Source organism: Pogona vitticeps, chromosome 2 (assembly GCF_051106095.1).
Source record: "Pogona vitticeps strain Pit_001003342236 chromosome 2, PviZW2.1, whole genome shotgun sequence".
NCBI classification, from domain to species: domain Eukaryota; kingdom Metazoa; phylum Chordata; class Lepidosauria; order Squamata; family Agamidae; genus Pogona; species Pogona vitticeps.
In genome coordinates, this window is record NC_135784.1 from 86,935,755 (window position 1) to 86,962,500 (window position 26,746).

Genomic DNA, 26,746 nt, shown 5'->3' on the forward strand with positions numbered 1-26,746 from the left:
GCAACTGAGAGACTGATTGGCAAAATACTCTGGAAAAGCGGATGATTGATATAAAATGGGATGTGAATAAGCTTAGTTTAGCCTACTTTCTCTGTTTCTATGTTCTACTATTTCATTATACTCTGCACATGCTCTGGAATGATGCTGAATTTCTGTCTCAATGTAAGTATTTTAGGATAGTCAGCTTTCTTATTCTCTGTGGGAACTTTTCTGGATTTACTTTTTCCTCCAATTTTCTGAACAAGTATTTACTTCACTTTTTTTTTGAAGAATGCTTTTGAACTTTTTAGAACTAAAATTGGAAACTGCTTGTGACTTTATTTCTTTTGACCTTTTTGCAAGATCTTTGATAATAAAAAATTGACAGCAGCCTGGTCATTCTGGGAAGAAGAGGGCCTCCTCTTGACCACATACTAGATCCATTTATAATTTTTGTAAGTATTTTTGGTATTCGGATCTGGCAGGGTTGGCATCCAAGTGAAAGTGTCCAACCTTGTAGTCTCTTTAGTACTCGTAGCTCCCTAGAGTGCTGGGAGGTGACCAGACAGGAAGAATCCCCACAACCCCCCCACACAGCATATTAACACACACACCACCCAGCCTTCACTCACATGAGGAATGTCTGGGTAGTGTGGCTGAGGGGTTAGAATGGACCTCTCTGTCCAGGCCATAATCATGACATGGGGTGCCTCAGAGCCTTCATTGTTCAGAGCTCTAACCTGTGTTCTAGTTTCTGGCCAATGGTTGCTGTTTGCATGATATATATATTATAATAGCATTCATGAGAAGGAGGAAAAAGAAACAGTTCAACAATAGTACCATTTGAAAAGGCAGAGCACTTTGACACAATGTGGTTTTTCTGGTTGGAGTGACTCGGGTGCAAATGCAGTGTCCATCAGTCCACCTATTTCATAGGCAAAATAATCTGTATTTTAATTTTATGTACTGTGCTTATGATATACTTTAGCATTGTTGTACCCTGCTTTATAATCTTCAGATTTAAGTAATTTATAGACAGCCATTAACAGACAAATGTTTTACAAGAACTGATTTTCCCTACCTAATAAACCTCCTTGTTCTCCTGGCCATGGCTTACCTCATAATCCATTTGTTGCCTCAGCGTCACGTTGCCTGTTTCCTCATTGACAGAGAAGTAGTAGGCATTGTCACCTTCTATGCTATAGTACAGCTTATCCCCGTCAGCATCCACAGCCACAAGCTGAAAAACCCAGGCTCCTGGAGGAAGAAATGAGGATCAGTAGTGGGAGAAATCAGCCCAGCAAGGACATCCATGTTGAATTAGCCTTATGACAACCATCCCTTTTCTCTGACCATCCCTCTCATTAGTCAGAGTGAGGGAAGCAAATTGGCAGTTAATTTATTGTGTTTACATTTTTTATTGTCAGGAAGGGGAGAGACATTGATTAAATTTTTCATGTCAGGTGCCATAATAATTTGATTGGCTCACAGTATTGTTTGCCCTGTTTTGTCCAAAAGATGGGGTACCACTTCTTGCATTGCTTCAGGCAATGTTTCAGACCAGCTTTGCTGACACATCATCCCTGTAGGAAGACACCTTTCCAGGAAGAATCAGGCCCTAGAGATTTCTAGGTTCCTTAATCCTTCTTCCCCTCCTAGCCCACTCCTTTGCCAAGGCAGGAACAGCAAAAAGAGGATTCATGAATCTGAGTGTTCCTCCAAGTAAAGCTACAAACTAAGAAGCAGGCAGAAGATGGGCAAATCCTGGAACTTCTCAAACCTTTCCCCAAGCTGACACGCACTAGATATATTACACTACTTTTGCCATCATCCCCCTGCAGTTCATTGTCTGGGAATAATAGAATCTTCAGCCCTCTATTTCTGGAGAATGCCAGCTTGGGAAAATTTGAGGCCAGTAACCATGTTACTTTGTTGTGCAAAAATAATTAAGAGTCTTGTGGTACCTTAAATACAAGGCTCCTTAATGTCCAGTGATTAGTATGTGAATTTGCTAGACTCCTCCATGACTCTGCTACTTATGATTGGAGTATTCTATAGTGCAATACAGAATGTCCATGTATTTGGTGCTTCAGAAAATACTAGCACAGGCCTGTGAATTATAGCCAGCTAAAAACTTGTTTTAAGGTGACACCAGACCCTTTGTTCTTTTAGCTTGGAGACAGGACTCTAGCCACCATTCTCACAAATCAAGCGTTACTTTTTATTTTTTTATTTTATTAGAGTTATACCCCACCCATCTAGATCAAAGGTCTACCACTTTCTTGTGTTCTCGCTCAGCATCTTCTTGTTTACTCACCTACAGGTGTGTCTTCTGGTAAGGAGAAGGTGCTGTTCATTTCAAACCGTGGTGCTGTGTTTCCTGATACTGTGTGATGAACAGATGACTATATTTATTATTTCTCCATGGAGACAATCTCCCTCCTCCCCATCATCTGAATCTTCCTCTTTCTCCTTTGCAATAAGATAAGTATGTAGCTTATATTTTGCTTTTGCTGACTTTTCCCTTATCACAGAGCAGGTAACAGGACTTTCCTTTAAATAAAGGTGCCCAAAGTGGTGATATTCCAGTTGCAGGTAGCAAGACCTTCGAAAATGCATAGATTCACCAGATTTTCTCCACACACTCATCCCACAGATTCAAGGCTTCTATAGCCAAACTCCTGTTTTTGTGTACTCAGCTGTATGTCATGCTGATTTCACGCTTGGCCTTCTTGGGCAGTTATACATCTTCCTACCAGGTTTGGGACACTTACAGTCCTGCAACTTCAGAACTCGGTTCAGCCTACAAGCTTTCAAGACTGCAAACTGGGACTCAGGCAGGTGCTTCCGGGGCTGCAAACCAGAGCTTGTTTCCAGGGAACAGCTTTTTGGTCTTTACAGAACAGCAGAAGACAGATGCATGACAAATAAAGAACCCTTCAGGGCCACACTGACCTGAACGCTGAAGAGTCTTCCTCCCTGCTAGTAGTCTCTGGTCTGTTAGGGCCAATGTGGTCATTTATCACCTGAAGCTGCCATCCTGCTCCCACTTTACAGTGCAGTGGTTAAACTACTGTATCTTGGTCCAAACTGTGCTCACGACCCAGGGTTCAATCCCAGGTAGCCGGCTGAAGGTTCACTCAGCCTTCTATCCTTCCAAGGTTGGTAAAATAAGTACCCAGCTCGCGGGGGGGGGATGTATAGCCTACATCAGTGGTCCCCAACCTCGGGCCTCCAGATGTTCTTGGACTACAACTCCCAGAAGCCTTCACCACCACCTCTGATGGCCAGGATTTCTGGGAGCTGAAGTTCAAGAACATCTGGAGGCCTACGGTTGGGGACCACTGGCTTGCATAATTAACTTGTAAACCACCCAGAGAGTGCTTTAAGTGCTATGGGGTGGTATATAAGAAGCACACTTTGCTTTTTTTCACCACGCCTGCCTCCTCTAAATCATCAACTGCCATGAGGATTGGCTGCCCCTGATCCCTGCTATGTATTATTTCCATAAAAATTACCAAGGAAACATTGCTCTCACCAATGAAATTCTTACCTGCTGCCACAAGTATGGAGAGAAGTGTCCATGTGAGCCAAAGCATCCTGCTGGGGCCAAGAGACCTGTGGCTACAGAAAAAAAGGAAGCGTCAAGGCTCCATGAAGGCCCATTTGCTTCTCCTACTTCTTCAGTGAGCAGCTCCTGATGGCCTAACCCCCAAGCTGCAGAAAATGGTTTCTCTAGAAAAGCATCCATTTAAGTAATTCTGAAAAGTTAATTAAATGAAACTACAAATCCCTGAATCTCCCAGAGCGAGTGTGTCCAGTGGTTATGTTGGCTTAATTATTCTGTGAAATCTTATCTTAAATAGTGACTTTTGCTGCATTTTCACTGCAAGTACCCATCACTGAGAAAAGGCACACCTCCTGGGACACGAATGCTGTAGATATGAGACATTGGCTGTGTTGGAATAATAACAACCTTTCATGCTTAGTAACACTGGGATGAAGACTGTCTTTAGGATCCAACAGGATTCTTTCCTCTCTTTTACCCCACTAACCAATTAGTAGAGTTCCTTTTTTCAAGACTGAGGCTCTTCCTGCTTGTTTCTGCTTCCAGCTGTTCGTTTATTGCTCTCCCCTCTTTTTTCCTGACCATAGTGGAGAGCAGACATGTAAAACTCAGCTCCTGCCCTCCACGATACAATTGCAATGATGGACCAAGTGTGTCACATGCTTGAAGCCTCGAATTTCTTTCTTTTATTCTTCCTTGATCTTCTGATTATAACTGAAGATTAACTGTGAGTAAAGTTTTTTTTATTTTTTTATTACCTGAGCTACTTGTAGAGTGAATTTTTTCATATAGAAGATTAGTGAGAATCTAAAATGGGTTGGATGGAAGCTGGGATAATTTTTGCTGTTCTCTCTCCATGCTTAGCCCATGCTGCAACTATGTTTAATTTATGCATTTTTGTACTAGGTTAATAACCAAATGAAATTAACCAAAGCAAAAAAATTCTTAAACACAACATTATGTACTTACATACACTTTTTTTCTATCAGAATATGTACTACATTCCAACTATGAGACAACAAAACTTCCAGTCTTTTTAATATTAGTCATATGATAATATATGATAGGAGAAACCTATGCTGAGCTCATAGTTTCATTTCTCTTCTAATCAAATTGTATGGCACAGCAAGGACAAAGTAATGATTACTTTTACATGTCATGTGACCTGAATGATTTACAAGCCTAAGTACGCTAGAACCATAGGGACCATACCATAACCAATGCAAAATAGCAAAAACATGAAGATGAAGGTTGCTTATTTTAAGTAATTAAATATGCATTTTTCATAAAAGCAAATTTTGAACCAGTGTATTAAAAGAAATGTGCCATCATTCTGCCTCACTAAGTGGTAGTTTCAGACAACATTGTCACTTTCCCTTGTTTTTCTAGCATTTCTTCCATTTTCCTTTCCCTTGAAACAGAAAAATCTTGCTACAGAAAAACAGACAGAATAACTACATAATGCCTTTTAATTGCTAGAGTTAGAGTTGTAGGGTCTCAGTTCCACGGCCATATCCAGAATTAATTGCCAGCATAGGGTCAGTGCACTCACAGTTACTTTCTCATTCTTTAGAAGCATACTTGGAGCACAGGGTCCAGGTTTTTTTAAAATGAGCTGGACTTCTACCTTCTGCTTCATACCAGCCCAGAACTTTTAGAAGGAAGACAGTGGCATCCTCTCCCATTGCATGTACAAAAGTTCATTGGGGGCTCTTCCAGAGAATTTGTTTTCTATTTTGTGCTTGATTCAGTGTGGATTTTATTGGCATTTTGTTCACCATCCACATGGCATCACACTTGTCTACATTCTAACAGTGACAAAATATGTGACCTCTGTGCTTTTTTTGTCCCATCCTGAGTATGGTTTTAATATTCACTTTGGTTTGTTCCAGAGGTGGAGTTTAGTGCTATCATATTTTCCAAATCACTACAAAGACACACTCAAAATGGATCCAGGAGGAAACCAACTTATACCAACTCTAACTGTGTTTTCAAAGTAAGTGAGATATTTAAGGAGTGGTTTTAGCAGGTCCCAGTGAGATTCTGACTGGGGATTTGATCCCAGGCTTCCCGAGTCCTAGGCCATCACTATACCACACTGGGTATTGCTGACTGAGGCTATCTGTGCCAAATTCCCATTTCCCTTTTTTTAAAAAAAATTGTGCAGGATTTCTGCTCTCTTTGGCATCTGTAGCCACCTTCACATTGAGCCACAATGCTACGTTCCTCTCCACCTATGAAGGAGATACCTGTCCTAGGTATCCTAGTCCTCTAGGTGAGCAGGAGCAGAAAGGGTGGGTGAAAGAAAATCTCCTACCAAAGCCTGGACATGTCTGGCCCAAGCCAACTTTACAGTCTGAGTTACAAGAGCAAATGGAGCTTCTCTCCCTTACCCAGGTCAAAATGCATGGTTCCCTCAAGCCAGCCAGCGCTCGCTCACTCACTTTCTCTTCCTTCCTTCCTTCCTTCCTTCCTTCCTTCCTTCCTTCCTTCCTTCCTTCCTTCCTTCCTTCCTTCCTTTATTTATTTATTTATTTATTTATTTATTTATTTATTTATTTATTTATTTATTTATTTATTTATTTATTTATTTGCATGCAAGGCAGAAAAACTCATAAGCATCTCTCTTTACCACAGGAAGTTTTAAAAAAAGATTAACAAGGTAAATCAATATGAACTTGCTTTGTTCCTATGACAGCTAATATGTGTGGCCTGAGGCACATGCTTCATTTTTTCCTGACAAGTGTGCTGCCCTTTGACCACGCAAACAGGGTGCCCTTCCCTCACAGAAGCAAACAGATCAACTAATACTTCCTTTAGTGGTTGCCTCATTGGGTGGGAGAGATGCTCACCTACTGAACCTGCCAGAAAGCTCATCAAGAATACAGAAGGAATGGGAAGCTCATCAAGAACACAGAAGAAATGGGAAATTTTATAGAAACTTATATATACAGCTTTCACATATCATGTGCAACAAACGCTCTGCACATGATAACTCCTGATGATCTCACACTTCTCTCACCAGTTCATATTTATCCCTGTACTTTTACATCCCTGGATAAAATCTCCCTTTGTACTATTGCTTAAAATACATTCCTTGCCCAAGCTGAAAGTTTTAGAATTTAGGGACTGAGAGATGCCATGAGCAGCTCCTGAACATCTCTGAGATGCTCCTAAATGGAATGTGTAAAAATGAGTTCTTTGGGCTACTGGAATCCTGCAATGACCATGTGGGCTAGTGGGTTCTGGGAATGGTAGTCCAAAGAAACAAATATTCCAAACTATGTTTCTAAGGAGGAGTTTAAAAAATGAAAAGGTAGTTTCTGATCTTCTGTTGTGGGTCGTTGTATGCATCACTAACTTAGATTCCCTGCCTAGGAACATCTTGTCACTACTGGACCAAATCAGATCTTCAAAACATGGATAGCAATCTTATGCATGCTTAACATGAAGGAAGCAGCTATGCTGCACTGTAAACAAAGGTCAGGTCACACATTCCCTATTCTTGGCCTACAAACTAAGTTATATTAGTGGTAGGCCTGTTACAATTTTTGTTAATACCCCTTAGTATACAGTAGGGTTCTCAGATATGTGTTACTATTTACAGAAATTATAACACCCCTACCATCAGTGTAATTTAGTCCATAAGATCAAAGAAACCAAAAGGAAATTTAAATCAAGATTTAGGACATTGGAAGTGCAACAGTAGAATCTATTATCCAATCAGGATAAAATAAATTTAGGGTGTAATGCAAACGATCTACTAAAGAACTATACAAAAGGGATTGAAGGAATATTGATTCATTCAAAGAAGAATCCTTTGACGAAGAACCTCCAATTTTAAAAAGTGATGTGAAATTCGCTCTGAAAGCAATTAGAAGAAATAAGTCACAAGAAGGAGATAGAATACGAAGAGAACTTATTTTAAGCTACAGAGACTGGATCTATGAAAATCCTAGCCAGAATGTGCCAACAGATATGAAAAGCTAATAACAGGAAAGTTCAATGTATATTTCTAACCTAAAGAAAGGAGGTGCCAAAGAGTGCAGTCACTATAGGACTGCTGAATTAATCTCTTAATTAAGCAGAGTGGCGTTTATGATTTGACAACAAAGATTTCAACCCTATATGGAGTGAGAAACAGCAGATGCTGAAGCTGGTTTCAGAAAAAGAAGAGATACTATAAATCATATTGCAAATATACTGGAGTGTACCAAAAAATTCAGAAGCAAATCAGTTTGCACCTTATAGATTACTGTGAAACCTTTGACTTTGTCAGGGAGCAGGCCAGGTAAGTGGGGCTCATCAGCCTTGGAAGGCAGCCCATCTAGGAGAAGAACTCCGATTTCAAACCTCCACTGCCTTGTGGCTACATCCACTGATGGAAAAGGCTGCAGGAGTTAACCTCGAGGCAAAATCCAGAGCTGGAGTCCCAGAGGCAGTTTGTGTCATTCTGGCAACTACTGTGACGTTGCTGAAACCAATTGTATTGGTTCTTGCCTTTCCATTGGACTATTTCAGCAATGTGGAGAGGGGGGATTTGCTGCTTGGGTAACAGCCTATCCTCCATATTATTTTACCCAGGCTTTGTGCTCTGGAGAGGACACTCCAGCTTCACATACAGCGTCAAAACAGCACAGGAAGTAGGAGTTACTGGTTAAAAGAGCACAGCAGATGGAACACTGGGTGCAACACTATTTTGAGCTATATTCCAGAGAGAATGTAGTAACCGAAGAGGCACTAAATAACATTGAGTGCCTGCCTGTCTTGGAAGAGTTGGACAGCGAACCAACTTTAGCAGAAATAAAAGCGGCCTTGGATTCCCTTGCCTACGGCAAGGCACCTGGAAAAGATAACATCTCTGTTGAAGTGCTGAAGTGCTGTAAAGTGACCATCACCACCAAACTGTATGAAATCTTTTGTCTTTGCTGGAGGGAAGGTGGAGTACCACAGAACATGAAGGATGCAAACATCATCACATTGTATAAGAACAAAGGAGACAGGGGCGACTGTAATAACTACCATGGCATCTCTGTTCTTCTCAGTGTTGTAGGGAAGCTGCTTCCCATGTTGTGCTGGAGAGACTCCAGGTGCTTGCAGACAGAGTCTATCAAGAGTCACAGTGTGGATTTCGAGCTAATAGATCCACCACTGACATGGTATTCTCCCTCCGACAGTTGCAGGAGAAATGTAGGGAACAACAACAGCCACTCTTTGTAGCCTTCATAGCTCTCACAAAGGCCTTTGATTTGGTTAGCAGGGATGGCCTTTTTAAAATGCTTCCCAAGATTAGATGTTCACCTCGACTCCTTAACATCATCAGGTTCTTTCATGAGGAAATAAAGGGCACTGTAGTTTTTGATGGCTCAACATCAGATCCCTTTAAGATATGAAGCAGAGTGAAACAGGGCTGTGTCCTCACGCTGACCCTGTTTGGGATCTTTTTTGCTGTCATGCTGAAGCATGCCTTTGAAACTGCAACAGAAAGTGTCTATCTCCAGACTAGATCAGATGGAAAGCTCTTTAATCTCTCTAGATTGAGAGCAAACACCAAAGTCCAACTGAAATGCATGTGGGACTTCCTCTTCGCCGATGATGCAGCTATTGTTGCCCACTCTGCTGAAGACCTCCAACAACTCATGAATCACTTTAGCAAGGCCTGCGAAGAGTTTGGATTAACAATCAGCCTGAAGAAAACACAGGTCATGGGCCAGGACATGGACTCACCTCCCTCTATTACCATCTCCACACAAGAATTGGAGGTTGTTCATGATTTTGTGTACCTTGGCCCAACAATCTTTGACACTCTCTCCCTATATGTCGAGCTGGATAAACGCATTGGGAAAGCAGCTACCATGCTCTCTAGACTCATAAAGAGAGTATAGCTCAGTAAGAAGCTGATGACATATACCAACATCCAGGTCTATAGAGCCTGTGTCCTGAGCATACTCCTGTACTGCAGTGAGTCCTGAACCCTTTGTGCACGGCAGGAAAGGAAGCTGAACACCTTCCATAAGCGTTGTCTCCGATACATATTTGGTATCACCTGGCAGGACAAAGTACCCAATAGAGTAGTCCTAGAAAGAGCTGGAATTTTTAGCATATATACATTACTGAAACAGTGACGTCTACATTGGCTTGGACATGTCATGAGAATGGCTGATGGTCAGATTCCAAAAGATCTCCTGTATGGAGAATTAGTGCAGGGAAATCGCCCCAGAGGGAGACCACAGCTGCGATACAAGGATATCTGCAAGCAGGATCTAAAGGCCTTAGGAATGGACCTCAACAGATGGGAAACCTTGACATCTGAGCATTCATCCTGGAGGCAGGTGTTGCATCACAGCCTCTCCCAATTTGAAGAGACTCTTGTCTATCAAGCAGGCCGAGGCAAAGAAACCAGCAAAACCAGGGGGCTGGACAGGGGACAGATTGTATTTGTTTTCAGCATGGAAGGGATTGTCACTGTCGAATTGTCCTTCTCAGCCACACGAGATGCTGTTCCAAGTCCTTCATACAGAGCACATTACCATAGTCTATCAAGACTGAAGGATGCCTAATCTTTGACTTTGTATATTAGAACAACTGAAAGGATATGTTGCAATATTTGAATGCCCTGATACATAACCTGTTCTCAGGACAAAAGGCTACTGTTAGTACAAAATATGGTAAAATAGAATAACTTTGGATTGCTTGTCAGACAAGGGTATATTTAATTTCTGTATTCCTTCAGGCTACATTCTGATCATATTGGATAAAAATTATGCTATCTTCAGATCTGGGAGTAATGAAAACAGGTGGAAGAAATATTAGTATTCAAGATATGCAGATGATGTCATATTAGAGGCAGAAAATAGCACTGATTTGAAATACTGAGGAAGGTTAAAGAAGAAAGGGCAAAAGCATATTATGGCTGAGCATTATGAAGATAAAGATAATGGTCACAGAAAAATTACATAACCATGATGTTGACAATAAAGAAGTTTAACTTGTTAAAAAGAAGTTCTATACTTTAGTTCAGTCATGAATTCAAATGGAGACTGCAATCAGGAACTCAAAAGAAGACCTAAGCAACTAAGAAGGAGGTAGAAAAGATTCTTAAGAGTTAAGTGTGTGACTGCAAGTCAAGACCAAGGTCATCTATACTATAGAATTCCCAGTACCAATGTACTTAGTGTCAACAATGGACAGTGAAGACATTTTAAAGGAGAATTAAAACTGGTTCATTTGAAATGCAGTGCTGGAAGACAGCTTTACAGCTATCATGGACTACCAAAAGGACAAATAAGCGGATTCCTGATCTCTTTTGGCAAAAATAAAATTTATTTAATTTTATTTATTTATTTTATTTATACCCCGCCTATCTGGTCACTGTGACCACCTGAGGCAGGCCTGTTAGTGATAGGATCTTTGGAGGTCCTTAATTCAGATGGCTCCCATACATTGGAAGGGGCTTGATGACCCCTAACAAGGTAGGAGTCACCTTTGGAAGAAATCAGACTCCCATCATATTCGCCTAAAGGCAGCCATTTGCTGTTAACTGTTGCCTACAGTACAAGCAGCCTAATGTTAGCTTCTCTTCCTTGTTCTCCCTTCCTTTTCACAGGGAAGAATTTCATAGAGCCCTGGCTTCTCAGAAGACTGAGCATCTGATGCTTACGTAAACCCATAAATGGGTCTCGCAACAAGGTATCTCTGGGAAAAACGAACCCATGTTTCCTCTGCTTGCAAAGATGCCTGCTAAAGTCACTCCCCCCCCCAACCTTCTCCCATCCTCACAATACAACACTGAGCGGTAACCCAAGGTACCCCTTACCTTGTCTCATGGGAACGCAGCTCGATTCTGTTGCCTGCAAGGCTGTGCTTCACTCAGACTTTGGCTCCTGCTGTAAATTAGCTGATCAATCATTAACCGAAATTAGTGCATCAGCCCAATTTCCTTGAATGGTCTTGTCTTGTTTTCTTCCTGAGGCTTCTTGGGAAGCTGCCCAAAAGGTGCCCGTGCACCCCACTGTCATCCTTCTTGGGAAGTTGACCTGCAAGGGAATCTCCAAACAACTGGCCTCCATTTCCACTGGCAGGCTGTTTCTTAGACCCCATGGCTCACTGTCTCCTATGCTAGGCACAAGTCCAGTCCAATAGCTTATGGCCCCATTTCTCCCCCTGCTGCCGCTGTCGCCACCACCACCACCTATGTGACATCGGGGGCCAGGGTACCTTACCTGTTACACTAGATGCTCTGTGATTTTCAGTCTCAAATGAAAGGTAAACACGGGCATATCTAAAGGGATAAATCAGTTGGAGAGAAAGACCATGCTTAGGGCAGCCTTTCCCAGCTACATGACAGGCACCACTGGAATACTGGTATGAAATTGGGAGAGTCATCACCCTCCAGGTGTCTTTTGCCTTCAACTCCTATTAGACCCAGCCAGCATAAAGATGCAGTTCAAAAACATTTGGAAGGTCACAGTTGCCCATCCTACCTCTAGGGGAACTCAGTGTCCACACCTTGCCTGGTTGCTTTTGAGCCCCTCCTGTTGCTCCCTTCCTCTGTTCACGATGAGATTTCCCAGGTAGAGGCTGCAAGAAAACAGCTGCTAGCCTCACAGTGACCAGGGCTGGTGAACATGTGACCTTCCAAATGCTGAGTTGCAGCCCACACCATCCCTTATCCGTGACTGTACTGGCTAGGGATGGTGGGGACTGCAGGACATCCAAGTTCTTCGCCCTGGTTTAAAGCTGCATCCAGCTCCTCTAATGCTTCAGGGGTTGGAGCGAGGAGGAGAGCTTGTGTCATTTTACTGATGTTCGGAATCCCTGCAGACAGAAATACAAGTCCCACGTCCTCCACAATTTGGTTGGCACACAAGAGGGAGACATCGCACCTGCTCCATGAGGCAGGAGTCTGAATTACTCTCTTACCCCAGGCTCCTGAGCGTGATCTTTTTGCCCCGTGGTCCCTTTCCCTCTCAGGCTTTGTGTTTAGGGGCCCTGCAGAGGCCAGGGAGGAAGGCAGAGGCAACCATTTCCAGGCATGGCAGGTTTGTGCCTTTGACTTTGCATTGAGTCAAACTGACAAGCAAGAGGATTCATCAGACAGGGGCTTGGTGAGTGTGTGTACATGCTGTGGGGTGGGGAGCGAGCAGCCACAGCCTCCCCAGTGACCTACTTACGGGAACAAATGAGGATTGTGCTGTCTCCATTCAAGCAGAAGAGAGCTCAGGCAAGAGGAAGCGATGAAAACTGTGGCTAGCCCAAGGGAGGGCTATTGGGGCTCGGGAGGGTGCTGTCGCAGCAGAGGCACTCCTGTCAAAGGTGGGGGAGTGCCAGGATGCAACCCTGATGATTTACTGCCACTTCCACCCTCACTTGGGACCTTTCAGGAGGAGCTTTCTGCTGGCGAGAATTTGAGTGGATGCCCAGTTTCTAGTATCTTAGCATGCTGTCCGTCAAAGGCAAACCAAACAAAATTGACTTAGATTATAAGAAGCAAGATACTTCATGATTTTACTACAATTTCAAGCCTCAGTAACAACATGGAGAAACTGAAGACACAGTGATTCATCACAAGCAAAAACAAAAACAAAAAAACAACTGCTTACAAAGCCTGATTCATTTTTAGATAAGCTAAGAATAAAATATATTAAGCCAAAGAATTAAAAGGTTGAATAAAATTAGACTAACAGCTGGAGTTAACCATTTTAACTTTTCTACATCTACAGCCTTTTTCTACTTCTACGGTCATAGAGTGGGAATTTAAAATTAAAACTTGGTTATCAAAATGGGTTCCTTGCTAACATCTGAGGGCCTGTCCAGCATAACATTGTTTAATTCATTCCTGAAACTCAAGATAGAGAATCTGTGGCTCTTCCAGTGATGTTGCAGTAAACTCCCATATTTTTGACCACTGGATATGCTGCCTGGGGCAGATGGGCCCTGGAGTCCAGTAACATCTGGAAGATGACAGTTTTTCTGCTCCTGCTGTAATCTCACTCAATTGAGTCAAAACGGTCAATCCAAATTTTTCCCCCAAAGCTTTAAAATAGCACATGAGGTTTAATGTGTTCACTCTCATTCATTAATTATTTTATTTTTCGAATGATCATTAAGCAACATGAGTTTGGGCTCTTGACTTAGCAAAAGCTTTTGATAATAGAAAAACTGGCAGACCTTTAGCAATCATTTGGATTCACTGACATTTCGCTTTCTCACTAAAGGGCAGAGGAAGGAATAAGAGGAAGAACTTTATGTGGTTCAGGCATCGGCTCATAGGTCGACTCACCTGTGACTCATGCCATGCTGCTCCCTTGTGCACGCTCTGTGGTGGTGGTGACGTGGGTGGCACTGATGAAGAAGAGAACAGAGGGTGCGGGGCGAGGGGCGGGGAGCGACTGGAGCTGAGCACAAAGTTTTCTGATGGGCTGATAGAGAAACATGACAAGAGGCCACATAGACTTGAGAAAGAATGGAGTGAATGGAGAAGACAAGAGGTGGGGCCTAGAAAAAGGGGCCGGGGAAGTGGGAGAGAGAGAGAGAGAGAGAAGTGGCAGGAAACAAAGGTTACCGCAGAGTGTGCTGCCTACCGCAAGAACTAAGCAAAGTATGTATACTGGGAAATACGGGTTACTTCTAAGTAAGCATAAGCATGTGGGAGTTAAGTGTGCACCGAACCTGGTCCAGATCTGGCATGCCACAAGCAAGCAGGGAGGGTTCTTATTTGTTGTTTTTATTGTTGTTTCGTCGTCTTTTAGTCATGTCCGACTCTTCGTTACTCCATGGACCATAGCACACCAGGCCCTCCTATCTTCCACTGCCTCCCGGAGTTGTGTCAAATTCATGTTGTTTGCTTGTTGTTTAGTCATCTCTAAATGGCACTCCTAGGAAAGCTGCTTTCAAAATGTAGCAGCCTCTATGCTGTCTCATCTGATTTCCTTCTGTTCACACCGAGCACAATACAGTACAGTGGTGCCTCACACAGCGATCACTCCGTAGAGCGACAAAATCACTTTGCGATGGACTTTTCGCCATCGCAAAAGCGATCGCTTTGCGATGGTTGCTATGGGGGAAATTCGCTTTGCGATGATCTCAGGGAAGCAATCATCGCAAAGCCCCCATTTTTGGTCAGCTGATCGGCAGTTTCAAAATGGCTGCTGGGTAAACAAAATGGCTGCCCACTGTTTTCAGACACGGATACCTCGCTTTAGAGGCACCGAAAATGGCGCCGCTATGGAGGATCTTTGCTTAAAGGTGAGTTTTTAGCCCATAGGAATGCATTAATCGCATTTTAATGCGTTTCTATGGGCTTTTTATTTTCACTTAGCAATGTTTTCACTTAGCAGTGATTTTTTCTGCACAGATTAACATCACTAAGCGAGGCACCACTGTATTAGAACTAGAAACTAGTACTGAAAAACATCTGATTGGCTAAGCACACGTTCTTTTACTTTCCTAATTAGCTTACTTTGTTTTGTGTTTGCTTATCAAGAGATAGAGGCTTCCTTTGTCAGGTACAAAGCTCAGAGGGAGTGGCTTCAGGGGAAAGTTGACTTGCGTTACTGTCCTAATGACATGCTCTCTGTTTTGTTAAATTTTACCGTGGATTTTAAAAAACATTCTGAGTTCCACCTCAACTTTAAAGGGTAGCATACAATAAAAAAGCTACTGTAGATTAGAAGTTTTCAGATCAGTAACAAAAAAAAATCTAAAATAGATTAATCTTCTACTAAGATTAATAAGATTTTAAACATTATTATTATTATTATTATTATTATTATTATTATTATTATTATTATTATTATTATTATTATTATTACTGTATTATTATTATTATTATTATTATTATTATTATTATTATTATTATTATTATTATTATTATTATTATTATTATTATTAATAATAATAATAATAATAATAATAATAATAATAATAATAATAATAATAATAATAATAATAATAATAATAATAATAATAATAATAATAATAATAATAATAGAGATACCAAACAACTTTTAAAACTAAATGGTTGAAGGTGATTTTGGGCACCCTTCCTCCCCTCCCCAACTCTATATGCAGAGCATAGTTACTGATACTGGCAGACATCTGTGCTCTTCAACCTTACCTGGGGAATATACTCACAGGAATGTGTGCTGGATTATTTACGGGCCAGCTGCTTCTCATGTGTCTGAACAGCACAGCCAATATAGCAACTGGGTTAGTTACACAGTGAGTGTAGATGTATATTTGCTGTGTACATGGGTTGTGAGACACATACAATGATTGGACACATTTGCATGCATAAACAGACCATAAAGGTAGCTTAACACAGCGGTCCCCAACCTTTTTCAGTCTGTGGACTGGCTGGGGAAGGCAGGGCACCCCTCGCACCTGCGCGCATAAATGAACAAGCCTGTACGCTCGCACCACGCCACGCTTCAGTGCATGCGCAAATGGCGGCATGGTGCTCACACGGGCGCGGGTGTGGGCGCACTCATGTGCATGCTCAAACGGCAGCACAGCACTTGTCTGGATGCGCATGCACTCATAGGCATGCACAAACAGTGCGGGAGTGAGTGCGTGCGGGGGCCCCCCAGGAGGTCTGTCTCAGGGTTGGAGACCTCTGGCCTAACAAACTCACATGCATTCCCTGTAGGTGTCCAGAGTGTGTGACGATCAGATCATAGGGGTCGGGTCAGTCATGTGGATTAAACTGGACTTCATGCAGGAGTAGTAGGATCAATTAATGGCTATACATTGGCAGATGCAGGAGGTGAGAAAATGGGGTCCAGCCTAACAGTGCCAACAATGGGGCACTCCATGCAAGGCTCCTGAAGAGAAGTGGGGGGGAATGCCAAGCTTCAGGCTGGAAGGCTTCTTGTTAAAGATTTTCCCTTTGTGGAATGGGGGTGGAGCCTGGAGAGAGCCCACCCCCCAAAAAAAAAAACACATTTTGCTGCTTGAAGTAAAGCAGTCAACGACACCCACTGCTGCCAGGCCAGGTGCACAATGTCCCTCTATATCTGTGGCAGTGAAAAAATAGGTAATGAGTAGCAATTCACAGCTCCTTCCTGGCTCCCCAAATCTCCTGCCTGCAGTAGCCACCTCACTCTGCCTAATGATAGGGCTGGCCCTCTGTATCAATGAACATCACACCACTGTCAGTAGCCCCTTCGCCAATGGTTCCTTTCTTTATCATAATGGCACAGAAGCCCAAACTGGATGGAGAGGTAGGTATGTACGTTTTCCTCTCTCTCTCTCTCTTCTGTGCAACAGGGGCAAGAATGCTGAGCATACTCGTCAATGACTTTAATCAGCTATTGCATTATCACTCGGGGTTTTGTCACCAACGTATGTGTGGGTATCAAAGATACACTATGTATCCAACACCTGTTAATACTATAATTTCTCTGGAATGTTAGGCAGCTGTTTTGTATGTGCCAATTCTAGAAGGAGTCTACCAGGGTTGCAGCAACTTTCCTCCTGGTTTCTCAAAGAGCTCATTACCAAATATCCACCATGTCTTCATTTTCATGTCCATGTCTGTGTCCCACATAACATAAATATCATCTGCATGGGGGTGCTGTGATTCCTGAGGTTTTGGTGATGGGGGGGGAGTGTAAATGGAATAATGAGTATAACTTCATGAAGGCAGGATGATGTCTGAGCTTAGAAGAATTCATTACTTTTGAACTGCATCTTCCAGAATTCTTCACCATCCAATAAGGGCAAATCTCTTGAGGTTAGAGCAAATGTCCATTGGTCAGTCCACATGGGCCGTGCTTGAAAAGGAAGGTAAGTGTGGGACCAGAACTATTATCTAGAAGTACAGCAGGAGAAGAAGGGAATGTACTCAACAAAAGGGAAGCAAGACAGATGATCACATTTCTGTTGCAACCCGGGACTTTTTGTATGGAAGCAGACCATTTTGATCTAGCTCCTGCTTAGTCCAATTAAAATCTTCATTTACCTAAGCACAGATCATTGAGAACCTTTTGCAAGTGTACCCTCTGAATGGCCCGTGTGCAATCCCTATTTCATCAACAGCTATTACTGAAGGATGCCTATTCAAAAAAAAAAATTGGTATGTTTTAAAAGTCACACTCATAGACCAAATCTAGCTGTGAGAAAATTATTGGCTAAACTGTCTGTTTCACCTCAGAGCAGCTCACAGACCTGCTCAGAGTTGGAAAACTGATGGAGTCTCTCTCTCTCCCTCTGTGTGTGTGTGTTGTGCATCCGTGCATGTATGCACACAACACACACCCAGCTCTGTTTCCTTTGTTAGGTGAGTAGAGAAGGGAAGTTAGCTGTTCATGCAGAGAGACTGTGAAAGTTGCACAACTTGTGCATCCAAGAGCTAAAGGAAGTCTGGCTCCCAGAGGAGTGGACCCCTCTGGTCTGCAGTCATGAAGTCCTGAAGCAGCACACAGCAGATGATGCCACTTTGCTTTCCAGATTTTGGGCAGGTGAGGCAGAGATCTAACCAATCTTCTCCATATGTTTAGCCAAAGAAAGAAAGAAAGAAAGAAAGAAAGAAAGGAAGGAAGGAAGGAAGGAAGGAAGGAAGGAAGGAAGGAAGGAAGGAAGGAAGGAAGGAAGGAAGGAAGGAAGGAAGGAAGGAAGGAAGGAAGGAAGGAAGGAAGGAAGGAAGGAAGGAAGGAAGGAAGGAAGGAAGGAAGGAAGGAAGGAAGGAAGAAAGAAAGAAAGAAAGAAAGAAAGAAAGAAAGAAAGAAAGACATTGTAGCACCTTAAAGACTAACTGCTGGATTTTAAGGTGAGCTTTCCTGGGCAAGGCCATGCCCTCAGACTGTGTGTCCAAGAGCTAAAGCAAGGCCAGCTCCCTAGATAGTCACGAGTCCCTTCGCTACAGGATTATTCAGGCTCAGTTTGGTTGTATCTTGAAGTCCTTGGTACCCTGACAGATTTTTCAAAATTCAAAAGGATGCACATCTGCAGGGCAGTCCTGTTTCATGTATCGGTGCTGTGGAGAAGCACCATCCCCACAACGTCCAAGAGCAGGAAACCTATAGGCCTGGCTTCGGGGGCAGGAGTTCAGGTGTGTGTATTTTGAACTCAGGGGTTTCTCAAGTAGCCCTGGGGACCCTTTCCTCACCCCAAGCGTAGCCCACTGTTCTGCTCCCTTGCCTTGCCATGAGCCTTCTAAGCTTCACTAGCAAGCAGCTCTTAGGAGATCCACAACAGCAAGATTTCCTAGTCAACTCCGGGTGTGGGGTGGGGTGGGGGGTTTAAAGTTGTTAAGGTTGCAAAGGTTGTTGCACTCTCAACAGTCCTTCCATATCTAAGCCTGAAGGCATATGTTCCAGGAAACTCATTTCAATTAAATGTTGACTAATACTGAAATTTATGTAAAGGTTTCCTTATTGTAAAGATATTTCTGTAAGGCTGGCAATGTTAAATGTAAATAATAAGGTAAAGTATATTGTTGAATAGCAGTGAAATGTTAAAGTATAAGATATAGTAATTGTTATGTTAAATGTATTATATGGTAAGTAAAGTTAAATGCAAGTGTGCCTGTTTGTTTAGAAGGAAAACCTTGTTTCTCCTCCCAAACAAACATATTTAAGGGGGAGGTCTGTAGCGTTCCCCTTTATTTTGTCAATGGTTCATGTTTTAGTATGTTAATTGTTTATGCATATTCATGTTGCTGAGAGGTGGAGCCAAGAGAGATGTGATAAGAGGCGGAGCCTAAGAGAGGGTCAGTCAGTAAGAGTCAGAGGGAGTTGGAGTGTGTGAGAGAGAAGTAGTTAGAGTGTAGAGTTTGGGGAATTCTGAGGTGTGATTAGAGTTAGGAATGTACTGTCAAATAGAAGGTTGTTGTTAATAATAAATTTACTTAAAGAAGATATTCATGAATCAATATCAATTTCTGTAATCAATAAACAAAAGTTCTATTTAAAAGACTGAGTCTGGGCCTGAATCTTTATCTTCCAGAAGTAATGGTGATTTAGTGATCACCTGGTGGCAGCAGTGTAAAAAAGGGGATTGTTTGCCTTCGTGTGCTCTGAGTCTTGACGGTCAAGAAAGGGGGCACGAGAGCAAACGCCACACTGATCTTTTCCAATCCTCTGGCGACTGCTGAGTTTTCCAAACATGCTGGCATATTGAGTGTAGCACCTTAACAGAGTCATCTTTTAAGATTTTAAATAGTTCCACTGGAATGCCATCACCTCCACTGGACTTGTTGTTAGCCATGCTTTCTAAGGCCCACTTGACTTTGCTCTCCAGGATGTCTGGCTCAAGGTCAGCAACCACACTATGTGGATTGTCCAGGACATCCAGATCTTTCTGGTATAATTCCAAGGCCAAATTTACCTGTTGTTCCTTTGATCTCTTGACTCCCTATTTTAGCATTCCAGTACCCTATAATGACAAGAACATCTTTCTTTGGTGTCAGTGGTCAATTTCAGCCTCTTCAGCGTTAGTGATTCGTGCATAAACTTGGATGACTGTGATGTTGGAAGGTCTGCCTTGGATTCATATTGAAATAATTCTATCATTTTTGAGATTGTATCCCAGTACAGCTTTTGTTGACTATGATAGCTGCTTCATTTCTTCTGTGGGATTCTTGCCCACAATAGTAGATATGATAATCATCTGAATTGAATTCGCCCATTCCCATCCATTTTAGTTCACTGATGCCCAGGATGCCAATGTTTATTCTTGCCATCTCCTGTTTGACCACATCCAGCTTCCCAAGGTTCATAGATCTTACATTCCAGGTTCCTTTGCAGTATTTTTCTTTGCAGCATCGGGCTTTCCTTTCACTTCCAGGCATGTCTGCAGCTAAGCATCCTTTCGGCTTTGGCCCAACCACTTCATTAGCTCTGGAGCTACTTTTACTTGTCCTCCACTCTTCCTCAGTAGCATGTTGGATGCCTTCCAACCCGAGGGGCCCATCTTCCAGCATCATATCTTTTAGCCTTTTATTTCTGTCCATGAAGTCTTCTTGGCAAAGATACTGGAGTGGCTTGCCAGTTCCTGGTCCAGATGGATCGCGTTTCATCAGAACTCTCCACTATGACCTGTCTGTCTTGGGTGTCCTTGCACGGCATAGCCCATAGCTTCTCTGAATTACTCAAGCCCCTTTGCCACGACAAGGCAACAATCTATGAAGGGGATTATCCCATACTTGTGTACAAACATGGGGAGAGTGTATGTTTCTGGATGTAATGGGTCATCCTAATACCGCCTGTCCACATACCTCCAGAACTACATATTCACATCTCTCATACTGATTGCCCTCCCAATTTGTCCTATCTTCTCTGTGCTCTCGCTCTCTCTCTCTCTCCCCCCCCCGGCCCCTTTCTATAGTTTTGCCTGTATGGAGGGATGGAGACTGACCAGCAGAACATACTTGAGGACATGTTGTCAAATAAACACCCCCTCTGCAAAGTGTGCAAATGAGTACGGAGGAACAGAGTCCTAGAGTCCACAGGAGCTGATCTTGCACTAGAGCAAAGCAAAATAAAAATCCACCGCCATCACATGGGACTGTTAAAGTCCCCAGAAAGTTTGCCCCATTTTGACTCCATTGGCACTCGCTACGGCCTGTGTTGCGTGATCACTGGGATAGTATTACGGGTGCAAGGAAAGTGGAGCAAATGCTCAGTGGGCATGAGCTGTAAATCTCACTGAACTTTTGTTTTCAGCAGTATGAAAGATTGAAAGACTAGTAGCACAAATCTATATGTACAGTATTTCCCGATTTCAGAGTTGGCTTCTTCCCAGGAATAGGACTGAATCAGACATTATACCAGTCCTGTTAAGGATTTGTAATTACTTTACCCAATTCAGGGTCCATAGTCTTGCCTTATTGTTTTCTTACGCTGCTTCTACATTGTCATACAAGCTGTCTGATATGAGGAGACACACTGATCCCCTTCACCAAATCTATGCCAACAAGGCTCTGATGCAGAGCTTGCAAAGTTACTTTGAAGAAGAATGAAACCAATGATGCACTGAAGCTATCTTCAACCGGCAGTACTAAGGCTTCAGCCTAACTATGTTAATTTGTTTCGAAAGTAACTTCCAAGCTAAGCCCTGATCGAGCCTTTTAGAAATTTCCCCAGGACCCACGTTGGTGTTCAATGCTTCCGGCGCCTGACGAAGGAAAACTGAGTTGCAATGTAACCTCGCCAACACATGGTGGCAGCAGATAGCACACTTCTTGGCGATCCAGTCTCTTTGGCGAGAGCCACATTCTTTTAAGTCAGCTGCAGCTGTATCTTTTCTTCTTGTTCGAGAACACATGGGTTTCCAGCTTCACAATAAACAAGCTTCGGAAATTGCTGCAGGAGGAGGATGGGGTGAAATGCATTCATATGATAATACTTCTTACACAGGTGGCCTCAATTTGCCACGCTAAGCAAAAAGTGAATAGTTCTTAACATAAAACATAATACGGTACAATATATAGCGTACTTGAACACTCAGTTTCCTCTCTCCTATTGAATCCATTGGGAGGTATAACCTCTACTTTTCACAGAATCACTGAGCTGCAAGGCCCATCATTCCTTACCAGTGTCTATACTGGGAACCATTGCTTGACAACATCTGGAGGGCTACACACATCTCTGGCTTATCTCATACCCAGAAAGGCAACAGCATTCCATCTCCATAAGGCCAGCATGCGAAGACCTAAGCACTGACAAATTTGAGGACCTAAGAAGAAATAAAATTTATTTTAAAAAACACGCCAGACATATATAATTCCATGTCCACGCTAGAATGGCAAACCTTAATGCTCCTAGTTACAGCAATACAACACATTTTATACACTTTTAAGTTCCTCTCCCCCCCCCGTACCTTTTTAAACTTTTTCCTCAGTGGTGCAAAAACTACAGAATTTTGCTACATTCATTCATTCATAACAAGGAAAAAAAAACAATTGCAATTCGGGAACGGGGGCAGAGGGCCTGCATTCCTGCAATCATGGCCAACGAAGCGGCGGGGGGGGGCTCCCAGAGTAAGTCCCAGGGAGCATATAGTCTTGCAGATCACTATCAGCCTCATCTAGAGCCAATTCAAACTAGGGAGAAGTGAAACCTATCTGGAGGATATATCAGGGATCCCCTACCAACTCTCCTCAGACTGAAGAAGCTATTCGGATGAGGAGCGAAATGTTTCAGCCTAATAAGAAAGACGTCCAGTTGTGTGATTCAACTTCCAGACTGAGAATCTTCAAAGATATACACCCGCTATAGTGAAGCATGATGGGAATTGCAGTTCTACAACATGTGGAGAGTGGTCTTTTCTTCACTGCAGCTTTACTGAATCGTCCTGAATGTGTCTGGGCTTCTGGAACCTCTCAGGGGCATCAGATGGCCAACTTCTTTTCCTGAGAGGGTTTTGGTGCCTTTTGCTGTTTGAACAGCAAGCTGGCCATATATTCCCCCCCCCACTTGCATCTGTCTCCCTGCTGTGGGGAAACTTCATTCGACAAATGGTTGCTCTTAGCACTGGTGTGGAAAGCAGGGCAGGGACCCCGGGAGGCTCCCCTCGAGGGGGGGGGTGTAGGATAAGAGCGACAAGAGTCCTGAGAAACAAAAAGCCCCGGTGGGAGCTTTCGCGGTGCCCTTGTCCGAGACTGGATCTGGGTCTGAGGACGTGGATCGCTGCAACCCGCCTAAAGGAGATCGGATCGTCGTTAAGGTGTCACCAGAGTCCTGTTTGTATCTCTGACTTTTGTTTCGTGCTTGCTTTACGTGCTGACCCAGGCTCAGCCCGGCTACCTTTTGCACACTGCAAGCGACGTTGATCTGAGACCCGTACTTCCCTCTCGGACTGGTGGCTTAATGAATGCCACAGAAGTACGAAGAGGGGTGCTTTGTTCCCTCTTCACCGCCTCGTTTAGACCCATCAATGTCTGGTCGGGCGGGGAGGCGTTCCCCTCATCAAGCACTCTGAAGGCCCTCCGTTTCGAGTTCGGCGGCCGCGTGCTTTTGGTGCATTACGGGAGCTGGTGTGGAACTCCCTCTCGGGGACTCAGAGGACCAAACCCTTAGGAGCAATACGGTCTTCTGCCCGAGTTGTTCTCTCCGTTCTCCGTGCAGATGGAGCCTGCTGCGGACCGGCCCATTTCCTCAACAGGGGAGGCCAACGCTGCCGCGGCCGCTCTTCCAAGAGCCGAGCGCAGCGGCCGGTTCCATTAGGCAGTTAGCTGGGGGGGGGAGGAGGGGAGTCGCAAAAACCGAACTGGGAGACAAGAGCCGTGGTGGCGGAGAGGAGGCGGAACCGAGGCGACGGGCCCAAACCGGGACCTCCGACGGAGAAGGGAGCCCGTGCGGGGCCCGCAGTGCCTTGCCATGCGAAGTGGCTGGGTCGGGGGAGTGGTGGGAGACGGGTGTCAGGTAAGGCGGTCGTCGGGACGCTCCTTTTGCACCTGCAGGTGGCTGGCTGGCTGGAGAGAAGGGGACGAGGCTTCTTGTGAGAACCACCCCGCCTCCACCTTCCGTCTGGGGGGGGGAGGGGGAAGCCCGGGGCGCCCTAGGAGCCTTTGCACCGGGGTGGGAACGGAGAGGCGCGTTGCCGGCCGGGGCGGGATCGGGAGCCCGGCGCTGCCCTCTCTCAGGGACCATCCCGGGGCCGTCGGGGCTTGAGGAGCGGCTGTTGCCTGGAGGGATGGCGGGAACAGCCGGGGGCTGCGCCAGGCTTGCTCCGGGGGAGGGGGCGGGGGGGGTCGAGGGCGTTCCCGCTGCTTTCTGCCGGCGGCCCTTCTGCTTTCTGCAGCGGCGACGGCGAAGGGGCTGCCCGGCGGGGAAGGGAGGTGGGCCGGGCTCTTTTGTCCGGAGGGGAGGGCCCGGGGCTTCTCGGGACCGGAGGGTGAGCGGGCCCGTCGCATCTTTCCTCCCCGCCCCGGTTCCCGAACGTGCCCTTAGGTGGAGGGCTTCAGATTGGGGGGGGGGGGAAGCGCGCCGCGGGGGGGGGGTTAGGCTTGGCTTCGGGAATCCGCTGCTTCATCCGGAGAAGAGAGAGGCGGGGGGGGGGGGCGTGCAACGCCTGCCGGGGAAAGGCGGGCAGGATCCGCGCGGCTGCCCGGGTGGGAAGATCCGTGGGGTTCGTAGGGCCAGAGGAAGTTGCCTGGAGGCCCGGAGCGATGAGGAGGACGTGCCTTTGTTTTCGGGCGGCCGGGAGGTAGCTCACGGGAACCGGGTTGGCCTGCCGCGGGTCGTGGAAGGACTGGTGAGCGGTCGTGTTTTATCCACCCGCGACCCACTAGCGACGAGCACGATCGGCGCGTGGTGGGCGGCGGCGGCGGCGGCGGTGTGTGTGTGTGAGGGGTCGCCTTGTGCTGGGCGTGGCTCAGGCCGCCAGTGTGTGTGAAAATGCCCAGCTTTTAACACGCGTTGCCTTGCTTGGCCCTAGGCGGCCTCTGCTGAAATAGCATATTGCAGTAGGATCGTTTGAGGGGGGGGAGGGTTATTTCAAGGAACGAGTGTGAACTTCTCTGCTTGGGCAGCGGATGGTGGATGCGTGCCAGTGAAGTTCTTGCACGCCAGTATTATGTGAGTGCGCGTAAAACACTGCAGGGGTAGGATCCGCTAGAGGCCAGAATGACTGTGTTGATATAGGCTGTTGTGGTGGGTGCTGGAGTGATTTCAGAGGTCAGTCTTGTGCGCGTGTTGGTGCTTTTCTCTAGATTTGACAGTAATTAACTGGGGCAATAAACCTCTCCTGGAATGTGAGAAATGCTTGGCTTTTTGCCTCTTCTGCCTTGTAGGGGGAACTCAGTTTGGAAACTGGCAAAACAGCAAATGCTTCAGAGCTTTTCTGGAGAGCTGCAGCACCTAAACGCAGTTCTTCTCCCCTTAATGTGGACACTCACATTATGGAAGCTCTCTTGCCTGATGCGATTTGCAGTTGAGGTTGGTTTGGGGGCAATGAGTGACTAATTTTTTTTGCGGGGGGGGGGGGGAAGCTGTGCTTTCAGGTCAGCAAGGGCTTGAAGGATTAGTGACATTGGCTGGGCTCCCTGGTTTGCTTCTCCACAAAAAAGAGGAGGCATAAAGCTTTAAAAAAATCCAAAACAAACAAACACACAAACACATATTCACACCAACATGAGCAGCCTCAGAGGCTTTGGCAGAGCTTGCTTCCCTGTAAGCACCTGAGCTGGTTTTATTCCCTGTAGAAGCCCAGGCACAGGGAAATAGTAGCAAATAGCTGAGGTATATTAGAAGAGGAAGAAGCCTGTACCCAAACATCTTCCCTTTATTGGTTTACCTACTACATTTGTACCCCAGCCTTCCTCCAGTGAGCACAAGGGGTATGTGGTTCCCCACCTCTGTGCTTGTCCTCACAAGAGTCTTGTGAGGTAGGCCAAGGTCACTGAAAGTGACTGGCCCAACATCACCCATTTTGAGGGCTCCGTGTACATTTGTTCTTGTCTCTTCCAAGGTTCAGTCCAACACACTTAGCACTTCATCTCTAGACCCTGAAGAGCCTGCTCCTCTCAACCCCCCACCTCAAAATTAAAGGCTAGCAGGTTTCATTTAGCATATGCTTTTGGGGATTGCACATTCACTTTTTCCCAAAGCACAAAGTGTATGTTGTCTTCTTGTTCCTTTCCGACCTGAGGGTGGAGGTCACCATGGCTATACTGGTGTTGGACTTGTTGGGTCTCAGCAGTAATGTTGTATCCAGATGACTTTCATGAAATTCTTCTCCTTGGTGCCCTTTGGCCTATTTTCCTAGGTAGATATTTATACACATAGAGCAGGGAGAGTGCTTGTTAGATTTCAAGGTGCCGTTACATTGTTTGTAGAACCAAAGCAAAGCAGGAACAAAACTGTTGTGGCCTGTTCAAGATTGTACAGAACGATATAAGTACAGTATGAGCTGCTTAGATTAGAATCTGCTTCCTCAGACAAAAGGAATACAGTATTTAGGTCACAAGTTTATATACACAGGCCAAAATCCTATTGCAATTTTCCTTTAGAGTACAGTACATGAAATCACATAAATCACAGTGGTGAATTTCAGATAATATAAAAGGGCACTGGTCATATGCTATGTCATATGCACACCTGTATACCTGGCAGGCAACCAGAACCTCATCAGTTACCTACAGTTTGCTCCCGTAACCTACGTGACTTCACTTACTCAAAGTAAAATACCATAGAATTCTAGCTACAGTGTACGTGATTTCTGATGGTGGGAATTCAGTGAAATGGATACAAGCAG

At 44.6% G+C, this 26,746-nt stretch overlaps 2 protein-coding genes and 1 long non-coding RNA gene across 4 annotated transcripts in view; 2 read left to right on the forward strand and 1 right to left on the reverse strand.

Moving 5' to 3' along the window:
- The window catches only part of CDHR2 (cadherin related family member 2), a 51,412-nt gene extending 38,767 nt beyond the window's left edge, over nt 1-12,645 (reverse strand). Inside the window, exons 1-5 of one of the 2 annotated variants that reach the window (XM_078385580.1) lie at nt 12,470-12,611; nt 11,364-11,828; nt 3,533-3,603; nt 2,297-2,365; nt 1,097-1,236 (exon numbers count right to left, since the gene is read on the reverse strand). In XM_078385580.1, the coding sequence (XP_078241706.1) occupies nt 1,097-1,236; nt 2,297-2,365; nt 3,533-3,578 (255 nt within the window). In that variant the 5' untranslated portion in view covers nt 3,579-3,603; nt 11,364-11,828; nt 12,470-12,611. Of the gene's footprint in view, nt 1-1,096; nt 1,237-2,296; nt 2,366-3,532; nt 3,604-11,363 lie in introns of both variants that reach the window. The other variant, XM_020791013.3, reaches the window with a different exon arrangement.
- LOC140704441 (uncharacterized) lies at nt 3,833-11,237 on the forward strand. Its single transcript, XR_012083641.2, has 3 exons — nt 3,833-4,274; nt 5,440-5,543; nt 11,154-11,237. It is a non-coding gene; the product is annotated as an uncharacterized LOC140704441 (long non-coding RNA).
- An 11,134-nt stretch (nt 12,646-23,779) lies between the features above and the next one.
- RNF44 (ring finger protein 44) overlaps nt 23,780-26,746 on the forward strand; it is an 84,791-nt gene continuing 81,824 nt past the window's right edge. The window contains exon 1 of the mRNA XM_072989963.2: nt 23,780-23,913. The gene's annotated coding sequence lies outside the window, so the exon portion shown is untranslated. The remainder of the gene's footprint in view (nt 23,914-26,746) is intronic.